Source organism: Astyanax mexicanus, chromosome 1 (assembly GCF_023375975.1).
Source record: "Astyanax mexicanus isolate ESR-SI-001 chromosome 1, AstMex3_surface, whole genome shotgun sequence".
NCBI classification, from domain to species: domain Eukaryota; kingdom Metazoa; phylum Chordata; class Actinopteri; order Characiformes; family Acestrorhamphidae; genus Astyanax; species Astyanax mexicanus.
This window is the reverse complement of record NC_064408.1, coordinates 38,891,058-38,908,152: the sequence shown is the minus strand read 5'-3', so window position 1 is coordinate 38,908,152 and position 17,095 is coordinate 38,891,058. Positions and strand designations below refer to the sequence as shown.

The 17,095-nt window shown below is 38.6% G+C and overlaps 1 protein-coding gene across 1 annotated transcript; it reads right to left on the bottom strand.

The window, feature by feature from the left end:
- Positions 1-436: 436 nt before the first annotated feature.
- LOC103029341 (heparan sulfate glucosamine 3-O-sulfotransferase 5) lies at positions 437-8,508 on the bottom strand. The gene is made up of 4 exons (XM_007259909.4): positions 8,106-8,508; positions 3,253-3,371; positions 2,568-3,030; positions 437-1,366 (listed from the first exon to the last, which is right to left on the bottom strand). The coding sequence occupies exons 2-4, from the start codon at positions 3,336-3,338 to the stop codon at positions 911-913; spliced, it is 1,005 nt and encodes a 334-aa protein (XP_007259971.2). The 5' UTR covers positions 3,339-3,371; positions 8,106-8,508; the 3' UTR covers positions 437-910.
- Between the last annotated feature and the right edge of the window lie 8,587 nt (positions 8,509-17,095).

Sequence of the window (17,095 nt, the reverse complement as noted above, 5' to 3'; positions counted from 1 at the left end):
TGGTTAGGTTAAAACAGACTCTGGTTCGTTTGTACTCTTAGTGCGGTTTGATTGAGCAGGTGTGAAAACAGCAGTCGCACCTGTACGGATCCAAATAAGCAGATAAAACCTACTATGAGGATCTGGTCTCAGTTCAGTCCCAAAAAAAGCTCTGGAGCGGTTTGCATCATGGTGAGAAAGTGATCTAGTCTTGATCCAACCCAGCCAAACTGCTGATAAGGCGCAGTTGAATCTGATATATTAGCCAGATAACACTAATTATTAGAGACACAATATTTATGCATAGATAGATAGATAGATAGATAGATAGATAGATAGATGTACATACAGTTAGATAGATAGATAGATATAGATAGATGTACATACAGTTATACACATAGTTGGATAGACAGATTATTACATTTATGTTATATTTATTATTTATATTTATTATTTATTTTTCATTATATACAATGTGCTGTCCACCTCGTCAAGCTATTAAAACAGAGACTGATTGAATTGTACTGTATTATGAGAGTGGTGCATTATAGTGATTAATTCAGTCAGAATTAATTATTAAGGAACACAAGAAGGGCATCATGTATAGTACACTTCATCATTAAACAATCACCAACATTAACTTTACATTTGATCAAATCCCCATTTTAGATCTCACAGCTCAGCTTATTAACAGTCAGGGGGGTTCAACATGTGTAGAATGCAGACTAACCTGTGTTACTTTTGTATATACTGTGTTTGTTTATATGCAAGACGAAAATCTTATTTACAGGCAAACATTAATGCATTTAGTAAAAAAATAGCTCTACATATTTCAAAGTTACAAAGTTATGTTTCATCTTAATTGCTTATAGTTGTAAGCAGGACAGCAGTTTAGCACCCCCTGGTTAAAAAGATCTGCCATTCGACCTCCTCACGGCCAGTCAAATTTCCTCCCAGTCATCTGGTAAAATTTCTGGTTGAATGGACGGTAGAAGCGCCTGAGCTTATCCAGCACAGCCAGGTCCACGTCCGGGTGTGGCCGGCCCTTGCTGCCCGCCAGGCACTTACTGAAGCGGCGGCTAAAGCGCAGGCAGTAGAAACCCCGTGTAGAGTTGAAATACAAGTTCTCTTGGCTGATACCAGGTGGAAGGTTCAGGAACTTCTCAACCAAACGGAGCTCAGGCAGCGGGTCTGAGATCAGCCTGTCTCCATCCACCACATGAAACTGCTGGACGGGGAAGAACTCCAGCCAGTGCTCCAGGTGTTTGGCGTAGATGCTGGTGCGGACAGCTTTGTACTTGGTGTTCACCTCCTGGGTGCTGGGGTTGATGGCCAGCACCTCAAACCTGGGGTACGTTTTATTCTTGCGCTCTTTTCCCTCCAGCACCTACAAGCAGTGACAAGAGAAACCAGGTTTTCTGAAACTGTACAAGTTCTGACTACTAACATGATCTTTTTACAGCGAGAGAGCTGACTGTCTGACTGCAGCTCAAACACACTGCATATAGCTAACCTGTTACTACTGCCACATTAAACCATTCTTTTTGGAATTCTGTATATTTTTGCTCATATTCACATTTGAATTTCACAAGAGAATGGCAGAATTTGCATTAAAAAAGTAAAAGAAACATCCCAGTTTCACCAGAGTTGCATAGTGCAGTTAGCAGAACCCAGAGTAGCCACCATAGGGATGCTTTTCTCCACATTACAGGTCACTGGAGCAACACTATGATTTTGATCTTGAGTTTTTGAACTGGACTTTCCATCTGGACCTTTTAGTAGGGCTGCAGTGATTTGTCAAAATTAACGATAATGTTGATTATTAAAATAACTGATACTGCAGTGAACATGACAAAATGCTAAGGAAAGAAACTGTGGTGGAGTCAAAGACTGCTCACTCACTTAGTCAGCTTGGTATTCAAAAGTGACAAACCCAACTGGGCATCTAAATCCCATGTTCAGCTGTTTCTTTCTTTTTGAAGCGAGAGAGAAAGCTAGGGTTGGTAAGCAGAGATGGAGGTGAGGCTGGGTGAAATTTTGAGATTTGAAGAACGAGACGAGACAATATAGTTTATATTGATATAGATTATTTTGCATTCCAATATGCTCTGTCATTTCTCCTCTCTTCTCTCTGCACATATATCAAGACATTTTTTTTACTTTACCTAGCACTGCGTGCTATATCTTTAACTAAGGCTGTATCTATGAAAATATTTTGTCCTTTGAGTTTTAGAGCTGTAAAATTGACTGTGGGGGGAAGGCAGGTAGGTGTTCTCTGCCGCAATGCTGTTAGCCAATCAGAGGTGATATTTTTGCATGTATGAGTATTCAAGAGCAAGAGTTGAAATCCTGTCTTTCTTCAGAGACCACTAATTCAGTGAACTAAAGTAGGGCTATACAGAAACACTGGAGCACTTTTTTTCACAAAAAAACATCTCACATGGCATTCATTCATACTAGAGACCACAACTAGACATTTTAAAATTAACAAAAAAACTATGGAATGAGACCTTTAAAGTCATGTACCATGGTAATTTTAATATGTGCCTCACCACTGTTTCGGTGTTTTGAATATAGTGCATCTTTACCTGTGTGTAATCAGAGATTGCACGAATCGTTGGCTCGCGGACGATCACCAGCAGCTTTGTGGAGGAATTCATCCTGAAAATCCGCTCCGGGACCTTCTCCGTCACAAAGTAGGCGGGGCTTTTCTCAATAGTGATTTGGCCAGTGAGGGAGAATGGCATCCTGCGGCGGTACCAGGCCACACCCCTGCCATAATTCTGATCACTGTCGAAGAAGTGGACCTCCTGTGAGGCCTTGACCATGGCGGGATGAAGGCTCAGCATCTCCAGCAGTGCACGAGTGCCACCCTTCCTGACTCCAATGATAATGGCATGGGGCAGCTCCTGGATCAGGTGCCCCTTAGTGGTGTTGCCCCTGCGAAGATCCTGCCGAAGACCCCGCTTATACTTTGGTGGTCGAAAGGGGAACTGCACTGGATCACGAGCAGGGTGTGGTCGGCTCTTGATGGGGCAGATTTGATGCAGCCTGAAGATAATTTTTTTTACATCAGTGGGTTGCAAGCTTGTGGGTGTTTTAATATTATGAATATATTTAAGTTGTGTGGGAGTGTAAAGTGGTGGGGTTTAATGGGTGGGTGGGTGTGAGGGGGTGAAGTGTAAGGAACTGACATGTAAGATGATTGGGTAGAGCGTGGGGAGGTATGAAGTGGTGAGGTATACAGTGGTAAAGTGCAGGATGAATGCTCACCTCTCCAGGTGAACTGTGTGAGTCAGCAGGTACAGCAGTGTCCCGAGCACCAGGCTGAGCAGCACAGCCAGCTGGGGGAACAACATCTCCCATCATCCCATCACACACACCAACTACACCTGCAAAAACACAAAAATATGATTTTGTATTAAGAATTCATCATTCAATATGCAGCACTCAGAAACTAGTATTCTATATTAAACGTTCAGAAGGTCTGTATTCATTCTGTATATAGCATTCTGTATGCAGTATTTAGCGTTCAGCATTGTTGAGCATTATTAGTCTTCAGTGTTCACTATTTAATGTTCTGTATTCACTAGAGTGTATTCAGTCTTAAGCATTCAGTATAGCATACAGAAAACAACATTCTGTATTCAGAGTTGAGTACTGAGTATTCTACTTTTAGTGTTTACTGCAGCTGTAATTGGCTGTTGTGAGCCTAATGTAAAAATTCTTTCAAGAACTTACAAGCAGAACACTGTAACCCCTGCTTCCACGCAGAGACCACACCAAGCACAACCAGGTCCTTCATCATAACTGTAGGACTGCAGCTCTTTACAGAGAGCTGTAGGAAGAACTACTAATAGCTCCATGCTAGCCTGGACATTTCAATATCTTTGGCTCAAACATGTAGAAACACTGTGGTTCTGGGAAAGCCAAAGGCATGCAGTTACCTCTATTAGCCTCATAACTGAAAAAATGTATGGGTATAAAGTGTGAGTTGCAAATCCAAAATGGCAATTAAGACTCCAAAAGGTTCAGCCACTATTATCTGAGGATCGCTAATTCCTTATCATGCTGCTTACCATCAGCAGTCAGAGCCTAAGAGAGCACTATTTTGCACTGTTTGCAGTCTCAGGGGTGGGTAGATGGTGCTCTCCAAATGTAATATTGGTCAGCACTGGCGTCTGTTATCTGATGTATAGAAGTCCAAGAGCTAACCAGTAATGCTGCATTAGAGGCGGATCAAAAAGAGACAGTGGTTGACTTCATGTTTCAGAGGAGGTATGCACCAGTCTTCCCCTTCCTAATATTGAATGCATTAATAGTGATAGAGGAAGTTCAGCTGATTAGGGATTGCCTTTCAAATCGGGGAGAAAAAAGACAACAAAAAGAAACACAGGACTAAATAAGACACACCTGTAATTAGTCAGTACTCATGTGAGCCAGATTGTGTGAACTGATTCTCAATAGATGAAAGGCAGTGACAGAAATTCTGGGTTCTCCTGGGAATTGGAATAATGTTTGTAAGAGAACTGTGACATATATAGATAGAGTGACCTATAGACCTTTCAAACACCCACAAGTAATCTTTTTCTCTCTCTCTCTTTTTCTGCCTCTTCTCTACTTTCCTCTCAAATTTAATTTAAAGTTACTGTAGTGGCATGACAAATATTGCCATTATTAAGTGTATCTCTCTGCCAAACTTTCTTTCGCTCTTTCCTTTTCTGTTTGTCTGTCTGTCCCTTTTTTCTGAGCTGTTGCAGCTGAAGGTAAGGTAGAGTTGTTAATGTTCTGCTTTAAACTCAGTGTTGTGTTGTTGTCACTTTTTGTCGCTTCGCCACTCTCCTTGGCTCCCCTTGACTCAGTGCCTTCTGAAGACGACCATATAAGTGAGTGAAGTATCACTGGACTGCAGAGCAGCATTAGTGGGCATTTGATGACCAGGAACAAGTTTTATTAATCCAAAGAAAAATATCCCAAGCAAAATCAAAATGATGCAAAACATCACTAAACTTTTAACTCTAGATCTAACTAAAAAAAAAATAGAAATAGAGACATACAAAAAATCTGATATATGATAAAGCTGTTCAATATCCCAATATCGTAATAAAACATGATACATAAAAATTCTAAATAATTTAAGATCCTCTAAGGTTTTTGGCACTCACCGTATCTTGGCTGCACTAATATCTTCCAGGATAAAAAGTAGTTTTGTGTGGACCTTTATTGTGGACCTCTATCTCACTCTGCCTCCAGCCTAGCTTTATCACATGATCACAGTCATGAAGACCAACTTAAGTTTCTGTTATTTATAGTGTCAATGCAGCTTATTTGTTGTGTTTATCGTAAAAAACAGAAACAATATTACAATAACAAAAAATATATGATTATTCTTATAACCCTATTTAAAACCAGTGTTCCCCTTTTCCACAGTTTTGCTTTTTTAAATCACCACATCAATTTCAGAGCTACCATTCTGGGAGGGTGGAAACATGGTTGTGCTTCATCTGATACACATGAATTGTGTTTAACTGCTGCAAACAAAAACACAAATGTAACTCTCTCTTTTCTTTTTATTTTCTTTCTGTCCCTTTTAGATTTCTAATTATTTCCCATTGTATCCAATGATGTATTGTGTGTGTGTGTGTGTGTGTGTGTGTGTGTGAGTGTGTGTGTGTGATATGCTAGGTTCAGGAATGATTGATAATGCTCCCTGCATCAGCACACACACACTCACAGTGCTTTATGGATCAGATGACACTCAGAGTTGAAATATAACCAAATTAAAAGCGAGGCGGCGTGTAAACAACAGAAAATTAATCAGGGCAGTAAATTAGCGCACACACACAAACACACACTTACACACTGTCAGTTTGAGGGAGAGGTGTGGTTATTCAATGGGGTGAGTAAGTGTTTCATTTGTGTGTGTAAGAGAGTATGGCAGTGGTGTGTGTGAGTGTGTCATGGGTGTGCACGAGTGTGTGTGCGCAATTTAGTGTATTTCACCCCAAATGGCCTTCCATAATAAGGAGAACGGTCACCTTACCCATAAATCACTGCAGCCAGATGACTGAGATTCTCTGTCAGTGTCAGTTCAGCAAACTACACACATAAATGTGTGCACACACACATAAAATTACACTGATATTTTCTCTCTCTCTCTCTCTCTCTCTCTCTCTCGCTCTCTCTGAATAGGGGGATTTTTACAGTATCTGGCACCTCTTCAAGCACGTCCTCATTTCATCAGCTAACGCCAAACACTCCTCTCTATAAGACTTATTGAAGGTCAGTGATGTCCATTTATTTCCCCCCACACATAAAACACACACACACACACACACACACACACACACACACCTGCATGCTATAGCATTTCAGACAAATGACTGTCTTACTGCACTCCCAAACACACTGTAAACTGTAAATTAGTAATGTTTACCATCAATAGCAAAACAGTAAACATGTATTTACACAGCTATCATCAGAAGAGTATACTCCTGTTTACACAGCTATAATCAGAGCAGTAAACTCCTGTTTACACAGCTATAATCAGAACAGTAAACTCCTGTTTACACAGCTATAATTAGAACAGTATACTCCTGTTTACACAGCTATAATCAGAACAGTAAACTCCTGTTTACACAGCTATAATCAGAACAGTAAACTCCTGTTTACACAGCTATAATCAGAACAGTAAACTCCTGTTTACACAGCTATAATCAGAACAGTAAACTCCTGTTTACACAGCTATAATCGGAACAGAAAACCCCTGTTTACACAGCTATAATCAGAACAGTAGACACGTGTTTACACAGCTATAATCAGAACAGTAAACTCGTGTTTACACAGCTATAATCAGAACAGTAAACACGTGTTTACACAGCTATAATCAGAACAATCAACTCCTTTTTATACACCTATAATCAGAACAGTAACTCCTGTTTACACAGCTAAAATCAGAAGAGTAAACATGTGTTTACACAGCTATAATCAGAACAGTAAACTCGTGTTTACACAGCTATAATCAGAACAGTAAACTCTTGTTTACACAGCTATAATCAGAAAAGTAAACACGTGTTTACACAGCTATAATCGGAACAGTAAACTTGTGTTTACACAGATATATTTGGAATAGTACACTCATGTTTACACAGCTATAATCAGAACAGTAAACTCGTGTTTACACAGATATATTTGGAACAGTACACTCATGTTTACACAGCTATAATCGGAACAGTAAACTCATGTTTACACAGCTATAATCAGAAAAGTAAACTCATGTTTACACAGCTATAATCAGAACAGTAAACTCATGTTTACACAGCTATAATCAGAAAAGTAAACTCATGTTTACACAGCAATAATCAGAACAGTAAACTTGTTTACATTATTTCATAAAGTTTAAGGCTACTTTATCATATTTTAAGAAAGTTTACTTTCTATTCATATCTTTAGTTTTTGAAATAACAAAATAGTGTGGGCACCCTGCAAAATCAGTACATACCATTACTCCAACAATAACCTATCATTATCATTATCATTATTGTAACTAAACCCACAATGTAACTACATTTAGAATGTCTCTCCATTACATTCCATAATGTAACTCTATCCACAATGTTACTCCAAACTTAATGTAACTCCAACTCCATATGTAATGCATGTTAATTAAACTCCTCCGCAATGCACATTCACCCATAATGTAGCTCCACCCATAATGAAACTTCAAACATTATATAGCTCCACCAACTTAAACCATACTGTAAAACTAACCACAATGTAACTCCATTATCTCCATAACTCCAACTACAACTTTAATGTCATTCCAACTACAATATAACTCCACCTATGATGTTACTCCATTCATAATATGTTCCACCCCTGATTTAGCTTCAATACTTTTGTTACTCAACCATAATCTATCACTATACTTAATGCAAACTAAACCACAATGTAACTACATTTATAATGTCACTCCATCATAAACGTCATCTATAATGTAAATCCATCTATGTTGTAACTTAATGCAGAACATAGCTCGACCCACATTGTAACTGTTTCTCATTGTAACTTGATTGATAATGTAACTGTTCATAATGTAACTCAATCCATTAAAAAAATGTGCCTACCTTCACCAGTGGTTCTCCTCCAGCACGGGCATCCTTTATCAGTGAGAGAGAGAGAGAGAGAGAGAGAGAGAGAGAGAGAGAGAGAGAGAGAGGCAGTCAGCAGAATTCCTGTGCAGATAAACACAGGAGCACGCGCTGCTCTTCAGTTTTGAGGGATGGACTGGGATGTCTGAGCCGCTCAGGGAGGAGATCACGCGCTCTGGTACAAAACGTCCCACTTCGCGGACACACACACACTGATAGGAGGGAGGAGTCTCCCCGGGTCCGCTGAGTGAGCATGTGTCCTGTCTGAAATCGTCAGCCAGTATTGTTTTATTTCTCAGGAGGCCCCGCCCTCCTGCACCGGGATTGGTCAGAAAGAGCTTGATCAGACATGTCCAGTTGGCGGGCTGTGCCTGAAACCTGGGTGGGTAAAAACTGCTCCTCGAGAGTGTGCTCGATCACTGTGGTGTCTAACAAAGTGCCTCAAAACAAGACCCTAATATAACCCGGCTTTAAGTAGCCGGGCCTGTGAAGAAGAGCGAGCTGCTGATTGGTCAGTGAGTCTGGGGTTAAAGTGGATTTAAAAATAGAGTACTATTCTCTCAATTATTTACACAGACAGAGACAGAGCAGCACAGACAAACACACACTCACACAAACACACTTACAAATACTCACACACACATACTACACATACACACACAAACACACCCACACCCACACTACACACCTCACCACAGGTTATCAAGTAAGAGTGTTCTGCAGTGTGCTTATTCAACATGTCTAACTGGACCAATAGCTGGATACAAATATAATATTTCTGCAAAACTGCAAAACATTACTCACACTTTAGATTCATACTGAATTCAAATCACACCAAATTATTGCTGCCCAACTGTAAAAACCTACATTGTAGATTCATACTAGATTAAAATCACACCCATTATTACTGTCAGACCTACACTGTAGATTCATACTGGATTAAAATCACACCCATCATTACTGTCAGACCTACACTGTAGATTCATACTGGATTAAAATCACACCCATCATTACTGTCTGACCTACACTTTAGATTCATACTGGATTAAAATCACACTCATCATTACTTTCAGACCTACACTGTAGATTCATACTGGATTAAAATCACACCCAAATATTACTGTCAGACTGTAAAAACCTACACTGTAGATTCACACTGGATTCAAATCACACCAATTATTACTGTCAGACCTACACTATAGATTCATACTGGATTTAAATCACACCTAAATTTTACCATCAGACTGTAAAAACCTACACTCTAGATTCATAATGGATTTAAATCACACCTAAATATTACGGTCAGACTGTAAAAACCTACACACACTGCATACTTATACTGGATTTATATCACCCAGTAGGCTCACAGTTATTACTGTCAGACTGTAAAAAGTCAGCTCATATTGCAGTAGATAATTATGATAGACCTGTTTTCTGTCTATCTATCTATAATACAGGCTACAGATCATCCAGTCTGCACACACACACAACACACACACACACACACACACACACACACTCTGAGTGAAAAGCCTTAATGCTGGGTTATTAGCACACAGGCCATTAGCTGTATTCGCAGCAGCTATAATGGTTTGGCTGGTCACTGTGAATCAGACTGGTATACTAATGAGAGGTGATGTTGTATAGCTGCACATGGCAGGAATAAAAATAGCTGTTTAAAGAAGGAGGACTTCAAGTATTTCTCTTTCATCTCTTTTACAGGGTTAATTTAAGGATTAGATCTTATTTGAATTTCAGCAGCTGCTTCACGGTACAATGCCATCTAAGTATTTATTCTTTATTAAATATTTTACTTCAATGTGTACTCAAAATGCAGTCAATTTGTCTTCCCTGAGCTCTGCTTAAAACCTCAGTTCCTGGTATGCAGTGCTTAGTACCTACCAAAGTGATCCAAGGAAGGGCTTTTTTATTGGATTATTCAATCCAGTGAGGCCTCGCCTAAAAACTGATATCTTATGCAACAGTACATAATGGCTGAATCAGTGGAGTAAATGGGTGCATATAATTGGGGGTAGGTATGTATGAATATAGTATTGTACGTTATTTTGCCTATAAGCACACAGCTGTAACAGCTTTGTTTTCTATTATTATGTGTTCTCGCTTGCATTTTTATGATTTCTCTCCAGCCCCCCAAAAAATACATGGTAGGTGAACTGTCCATGCTTTGTGTGTTATTCTGGCCCTGTCTATCTTTTATCTACCACAGAATGAATAGCTCTAACATGATAATGCAGTTTCAGCTCTGTCCAGTAGGCTATATCTTGATGCTGAGCTTCAGTGTCTAAGTGCAATTTAACTTAATTACTCAGACAGTTTCATTAATTTTACAGTAAACAGAAGGCTAATGGATCAGAGGAGATGTGGCAATGCTGCTTCACCTGTGTGTGTGTATGTGTGTGTGTGTGTGTGTGTCTGGGTTGTAATCCAATTTTGTCTGCCAGAGCAGAGAAGACTGAAACATATTAGTGCAGTTGCAGACATGATGCACTGTATGACGTTGCTAAGAGATATAAAACCTTAACTCTCAATGGAAGTCCATGTAAAAAAAGTTTATTTTAAGTAATTTGAGAGAATTTCTATTGGTCCATTCATCAAGAATGTTTGACAGTGTAAGATATCAAATTCTACAGCAATTATATTAAAATGTTTGCCTGTTACCCTAATTAGCACTAGAGCTATGAGACTAACGTAGTTCACAAACAATAGAAGCTTTAACCCAGACATCTCACCTTTCTTCTGGCTGCTGTGATTTTCCTGCATACGGATTACAGCTCCCTGAAGCCTGCAAATCATACACCAATATACGAGTATACCAAGAATTAGGATTTACATTCTGATGGGTCTTTCATTGTGCCCAGAAGACCCATCAGTCGTCTCTGTGAGTGTTATTTATACTGGACCTTTCTCTCTTTCTGCATTGGTTCGACATAGGTTTGCTGCTCTGTATTCAAAAACAGGAAATATTTGTGGGCACTAACGCCTGCCTGTATGGCTCATGGTGGGTTAATAAATGTAAGATATGATGATATAATTAAGTTCACAGATGTCATTCTATATACTATATACTAGCTGTTAGTTGTACTATTCTGTAGATGCCAAATTCTTTAACTTAAAGCTGTAATGTAATAGAAAAAACATGACATAAGTTACAGTATCATATAAGTACATATTTGTCACATTGGTCAAGTTGTTTACTGATTAGACAAAATAACAAACAACAAGAGTAAAGCATTAAAAATCAAGAATATACCACATATTGTGTGTTTTTATTTCTTTTAGTAATTACAGCACATCAGGTCAGCTGATGGATCTCTATTATATAATTGCTATAATGCTACCTTCCTAAAATGAGATTTTGCAGGGTGGGAGGTCTAATTTACCTCAACGGTTAGCATGGTGCTAACTGCATGGCAATCACACATTTGCCCCAACAAAGCCAGTGTTAGGACCATTGTTATTTTTTAATTAAAACTGTGTATTGTAATTTTGAATGTAATACTTAAATAACATTTAGAAGCAATTAGAAATCTGAGAAAAGGACAATGACAAGAAATGAATTGTAAGGGAGGAAGGCACTTTGAGAAAGTGGACAGTAAACTGGATCAGAATATCTCCAAAGCTGCTGGTCTTGTGGGGTGTTCCTGGTATGCAGTGCTTAGAACTTACCAGAAATGGTTCAAGGAGAGACAACCAGTATCATGGATTTCCAAAACCCATCTTCTAAGTTGCCTCTTATGCAGGAATGTTTCAAGGCATTTAGGGGCACCAAGCAAAATGGACCCTCATTCGTTACTAGCACTGACTGCCAGGCAGGTAGCTAATATAGACATTACCAATATATTTTGTTTATTTATACCTGCTGCTAAATAACACTTTTTGTACCTGTAGTTCTAATTTATCCATTTCCCTGCTAGAAATTCCATCTCATGACCAGCTGGCCATGAAATTGAATTTTTAATAGTGTTATCACTTGATTGCTGACGTTTCATATTTTGCCGGCTGCAAGAATCACAAACCTGGCTGTTGCCTAACTGTCAACAACTAGTGGGTGGATTGTGTTAGGAGTATTGCTATATTGTCCTGCGTTGGCTGTCACTGAATTTAAACGGGCGCTCATACAGTTGGTTGTTGCATTTAATTCATAACTAGCTGTTGTCTGGGGGCCCCAGGCCAGCTCGGGATATTTTACTGAAATTGAAGACACACAAGATGTCAGTATGCATCAGTATTGTCTTACAAGGCTTTCTCACTCAGTGCTTGCATTGAAACCCAACACATATTAACCCTTTCCTTTGGTAGGAATCCCACTGTAAATATCAAAAAGAAATCAGATTTTACATTAGCTCAGAGCAGATCACAGGAGCAACGTTAATGGACACTGTCTAGTTGACAAATCCCAACAGAGGTCATCAGGGGCGTGGCAGCAAATTCTGGGCCCTGTACACCCTCTATGTTAATGGGCCCCTATCCATGCCAGTAAACAAAGGAAAGTGAGCGAAAAAAAAATCAGGATTTTCATGGGCCCCTCTCCCTACTCGGGCCCTGGGTAGTCAGGTCCACTTTTCCCCCCACTACCACACCCATGGAGGTCATCCAACAACAGAAAGCTGATGCAATAAAAATGGTCATTTGTTAGTTTTGATAGGTACTTGACCCACAAACCTGACCTTAATTAAGCCACAACCAAGTCCTAGTAGGCAAGTTTGTTTACTCTGTAGCTGTTTTGGCCACGCAGTTGGGCAGTTATTTCTAGTCATGCACTTAAGACCACCCATCTATCAGTTTGAATAGGGGTCAGATTACATTTTACCTTATGCACAATCATGCTGACCCTCCTTTTGGCACAATTAATCGGCTGAGCGGCTCTTTTTTTTTTGAAGTGTGAGATTTTTTTTCTGTAATCAAGCACTATGATAAGTGTTACCAGAAATTGCCTTCATACTGCAGTCAGGGGTGGGTCTTCTTCTAATAAATCATTTTAACATATTTAGTCCCACCCAACCCAAATGCAAAAGAAGAAAACAGCAGAAAAGTTCAGTTTTGTGTCAGTGAATGTTTTGAGAGTTAGGAATAATTTCCAGTCTGCACACACACTGTAATCACTGAGCCATTAAATAGCACTGCTCTTCAGACTATGGGAGATGGCACCATGATTAATGATGGTCGAGGTGTTTGTTAATTCTAGCTGTAGAAGAATGTGGAGCTTCGTAGAAAAAGAATACAACCGTACCCATAATTCCTGAAAGACTCCACCACACTGACTTTAATAACATGCATGAGTGAAGGAAGAAAGAGGAAAACACTTGACATTCTTTTATTGTCTTCTCACTATACCTCTTTTGGAAAGAGTTGTAGTGAGGGGGTCACACTGAACTCTTTAATTGTTATTAGATGCTAATAAGCTTGTTTTTGCATAACTTTTGTTTGATGCTTAATAGATCACGAACACATCAGAAATACAGAAATTACAATAAGTACTTATTATATATGGTGTAAAGTAGATGTGCAGAATAGAAGACCAGATGAGGGAAAGAATGTGTAGAGATGAACCCTGTAATGTATCTCCTGCACAAAGTGTGAGCACTCAAGGACACACACACACACACACACACACAGCCTGCCATGATGTCTCTGATAAATTGAAGGTATCAGTCATGTCAGTGACAAGGTTAGAATATAATACATTAACTTACTTAACCTCTAGATCACATAATGCTTTTCACTGTAAATGTCTTTATATTAAAACTAGATACAATCTGATTACTAATTAATTGTTGGAACTTCCCCCAGGAAACATTTTACAATTTCCATAGGGAAAGTTTTACTGTAAGAACCTCTAGATTTTTGCTAAAATATTTCATAAGGAAATGGCTCTGGATTACAGAATTCCAAAAAAAGAAAAGATTTCTGATTGAATCTTCTACTGGAATGTTTCTGAAGAAAGTGTGTTTAGATTTCTACTGGAAAGTTTCTGATGGAAGTATCTCTAGATTTTCACTGGGAAGATTTCAGATGAAAGAGCCTCTGGATTTTCACTGGGAAGATTTCTGATCGAAGTGTCTCTGGATTACTCCTGGAAGATTTCTAATGGAAGTGTTTCTGGATTACTCCTGGAAGATTTCTGATGGATTACTCCTGGAAGATTTCTAATGTAAGTGTTTCTGGATTACTCCTGGAAGATTTCTGATGGAAGTGTCTCTGGATTACTCCTGGAAGATTTCTGATGGAAGTGTCTCTGGATTACTCCTGGAAGATTTCTGATGGAAGTGTTTCTGGATTACTCCTGGAAGATTTCTAATAGAAGTGTCTCTGGATTACTCCTGGAAGATATCTGATGGAAGTGTCTCTAGATTTCTGCTGGAAGATTTTTACTGGATGCGTCTCTAGACGTCCACTGGGAGAATGCAATAGGAAGAGTCTCTTTAGATTTCCACTTGAAGAATTTAGGTGGAAATGCCACTGTATTACCCCTAGAAGCATATCTAGATTTCTGCTGCAATATTTCTGTAGTGTGATTGTTTTCTTTCAGAGTTATTATATATATTATATATTTATTACATTTCGTTGTTAGTGTCAACACACATATACACAACTGCACTCTCTGGGAACACAGCAGAGAGAGGGAGAGAGAGAGAGAGAGAGAGAGAGAGAGAGAGAGTGGGAGAAGGAGAGCTGTAGATCGATATCAGAGCGGTTAGTAAACAGATGAGTGCTTCTGCTGAGTGTAACTGAAGGTGTAATACATGAAAATCCACTTAGATGTAATCACTCTCTCTCCATCTAATCCCTTTCTCCCTCACCTTTGCTTCTTACTCCAAAAGTAGTGAAGCAAAATTGATTATTTCTTGGAACATAAAGCCTAAGAATAAGCCCTCCTAGTGGAAGTATGTTGAACTGACTGACTTTCTGCTCTTTAGATTTACAGTTTATGTGAATGATTCTGTACCCTTGGCCAAATAACCCCTGCTAAACGAGCTAGCCCACCAGCATAGGGTAACACATGTTTTATCAGGATCATCAGGTATTCTTGTGTTGGATTTTTTTATGTCTGCCCATCAGTTTGTGACCTTAAGCTCAGGCGTACTTGGGTTCTGCAAAACAACAAGTCCACCTCTGAATAACTTTTAAAAAAAAAGGTAAAATGAGGGTTTTGGAGAGGCCTAGTCAACGACTCATTGTCAGTTATCGCCAACACTTAATTGCAGTTGTTGGCACCAAGGGTGGCACAACCAAGTTATTTGGTTTTTAAGATAAATACTTTTTCACACAGGGCCAGGTTGTTTTGAATAATATTTTTTCCTTAACAAATTAAATTATTATTTAAATTGTATTTATTTTCATGCCCAGCTTTCAGCACTGGAAAGTGGTTGAAATAATGCCAAGTTGAAAAAAAGTTTAAAACAATGTCGAAACAATTAATTATTGTTAAATGTATGTAAAAAGGTTACCAAAATACTTTTAATTCAGTGTTGAAAATTTAACTGAGAATCAATGTAATGTCTTTATTTTGTGACCATGGTTTTATAGTGACTGCATTTGAATTTTCTTATATTTTGATATGAATCCCACACATATTTTTCTCATACTTATATTTATGTGTCTTGAAAATACAGTTTGTAAACAAACTTTAAGTTGGCTTACATCTTCTTCAGTCTGAATCTTTCAGCATGCAAACGTTATTTGAGTTTTTTGAGTGTTAAATAAAGAATGAAAGCGTTTGTGGAACATAATGTATAGTTTATTAAATGTTTAAATAAAAAGTTAGACACTGAAAGAGCATCGCAATGTTATATCAGTGTTTATTCAACATTCAAAATAGAAATATAAATAACATTCAGCATTAACACTGAAGTGGTGAATGGGTTGTTAAGTAGTAAACAGCCAATCCAACATATCTGACACACAAAAAACAACAAGTTACAATAGTTATAATAGTTATACTGTATATTTACTGTCTTGTGTCTGTGGTGGATTATGTTTTGGATCATTATTCTGTCACAGAGGCCAAACACGTTTCAGTTTCAGCCTTTTAACGGGTGGTTTGACATTTACACCCAGGATTTTCTGGTGTTTCTCATTGTAGATTTTTGGTAAGGCAGGGGTGTCCAAACGACGGCCCGCAGGCCATTTGCGGCACGTTTCATTTTTAGGAATGGAACGCTAGGTGTCGCTATCACATAAACCCAATTTAAACGCTCCTCATATGCCACCATTAATGTTCCTGAGCTTTTTAGAGAACATGACAACTCCAAAGAAATGGAAAATAGCGAATGCAGAAGATTTCAGGCACGTTGTCAGGAATCAGTTGCTGCAATTAAGGAGTATATTAAGAGACACTATGCAACATCAATTTGAAAAAATCTTAGTTTTCACAACACTGTCAAAGATAGATAAAGATTGTAACTCAAGTAAAATTATGTGTAAATGACAGCAATCCAGAAAATGTAGTAATTCAATTCAATTCAAATTGGCTTTATTAGCATGACTGTTTTAAAATTTTAAAATTTTAGTATTATAAATAGTATTTATTTCATTATTTGTTTTATTACAGAATCTATGGCTCGTGATTGCACATATATTTCTCCTTCTGACCCCCAATAATAAAAGTTTGGATACCTCTGTGGTAAAATATTTAAGCAGACAGAGGCATATGAGCCCATATTCTGGACGGTGTACACCACCAGGCCAGGAGGGGGAGCCATTGTTACAGTACCTTTAGTTGATTGTGGCCAGTGATTTCTATCTTGACTCCACCTGTTTGAACTGCTGCCCTCTGGGAGAAACTCATTTTATTATGCAGGTTCATTATATCACAAATTAACAGATTGAAAACCAGCTTCAACAGCAGCGATCAGAGCCATGCATGAACTCAACACTACCAAACACCCTCACTGACAGTCAGAGTGTTTGGGAACTGTGCTGACACTATTTACACACACATTACA

Coding starts and splice junctions, on each gene's coding strand:
- LOC103029341 (XM_007259909.4), bottom strand. CDS start 3,338: ATGTTGTTCCCCCAGCTGGCTGTGCTGCTCAGCCTGGTGCTCGGGACA. Junction 3,031..3,252: donor CACACAGTTCACCTGGAGAG/GTGAGCATTCAT, acceptor AATTATCTTCAG/GCTGCATCAAATCTGCCCCA. Junction 1,367..2,567: donor CAATCTCTGATTACACACAG/GTAAAGATGCAC, acceptor CACTGCTTGTAG/GTGCTGGAGGGAAAAGAGCG.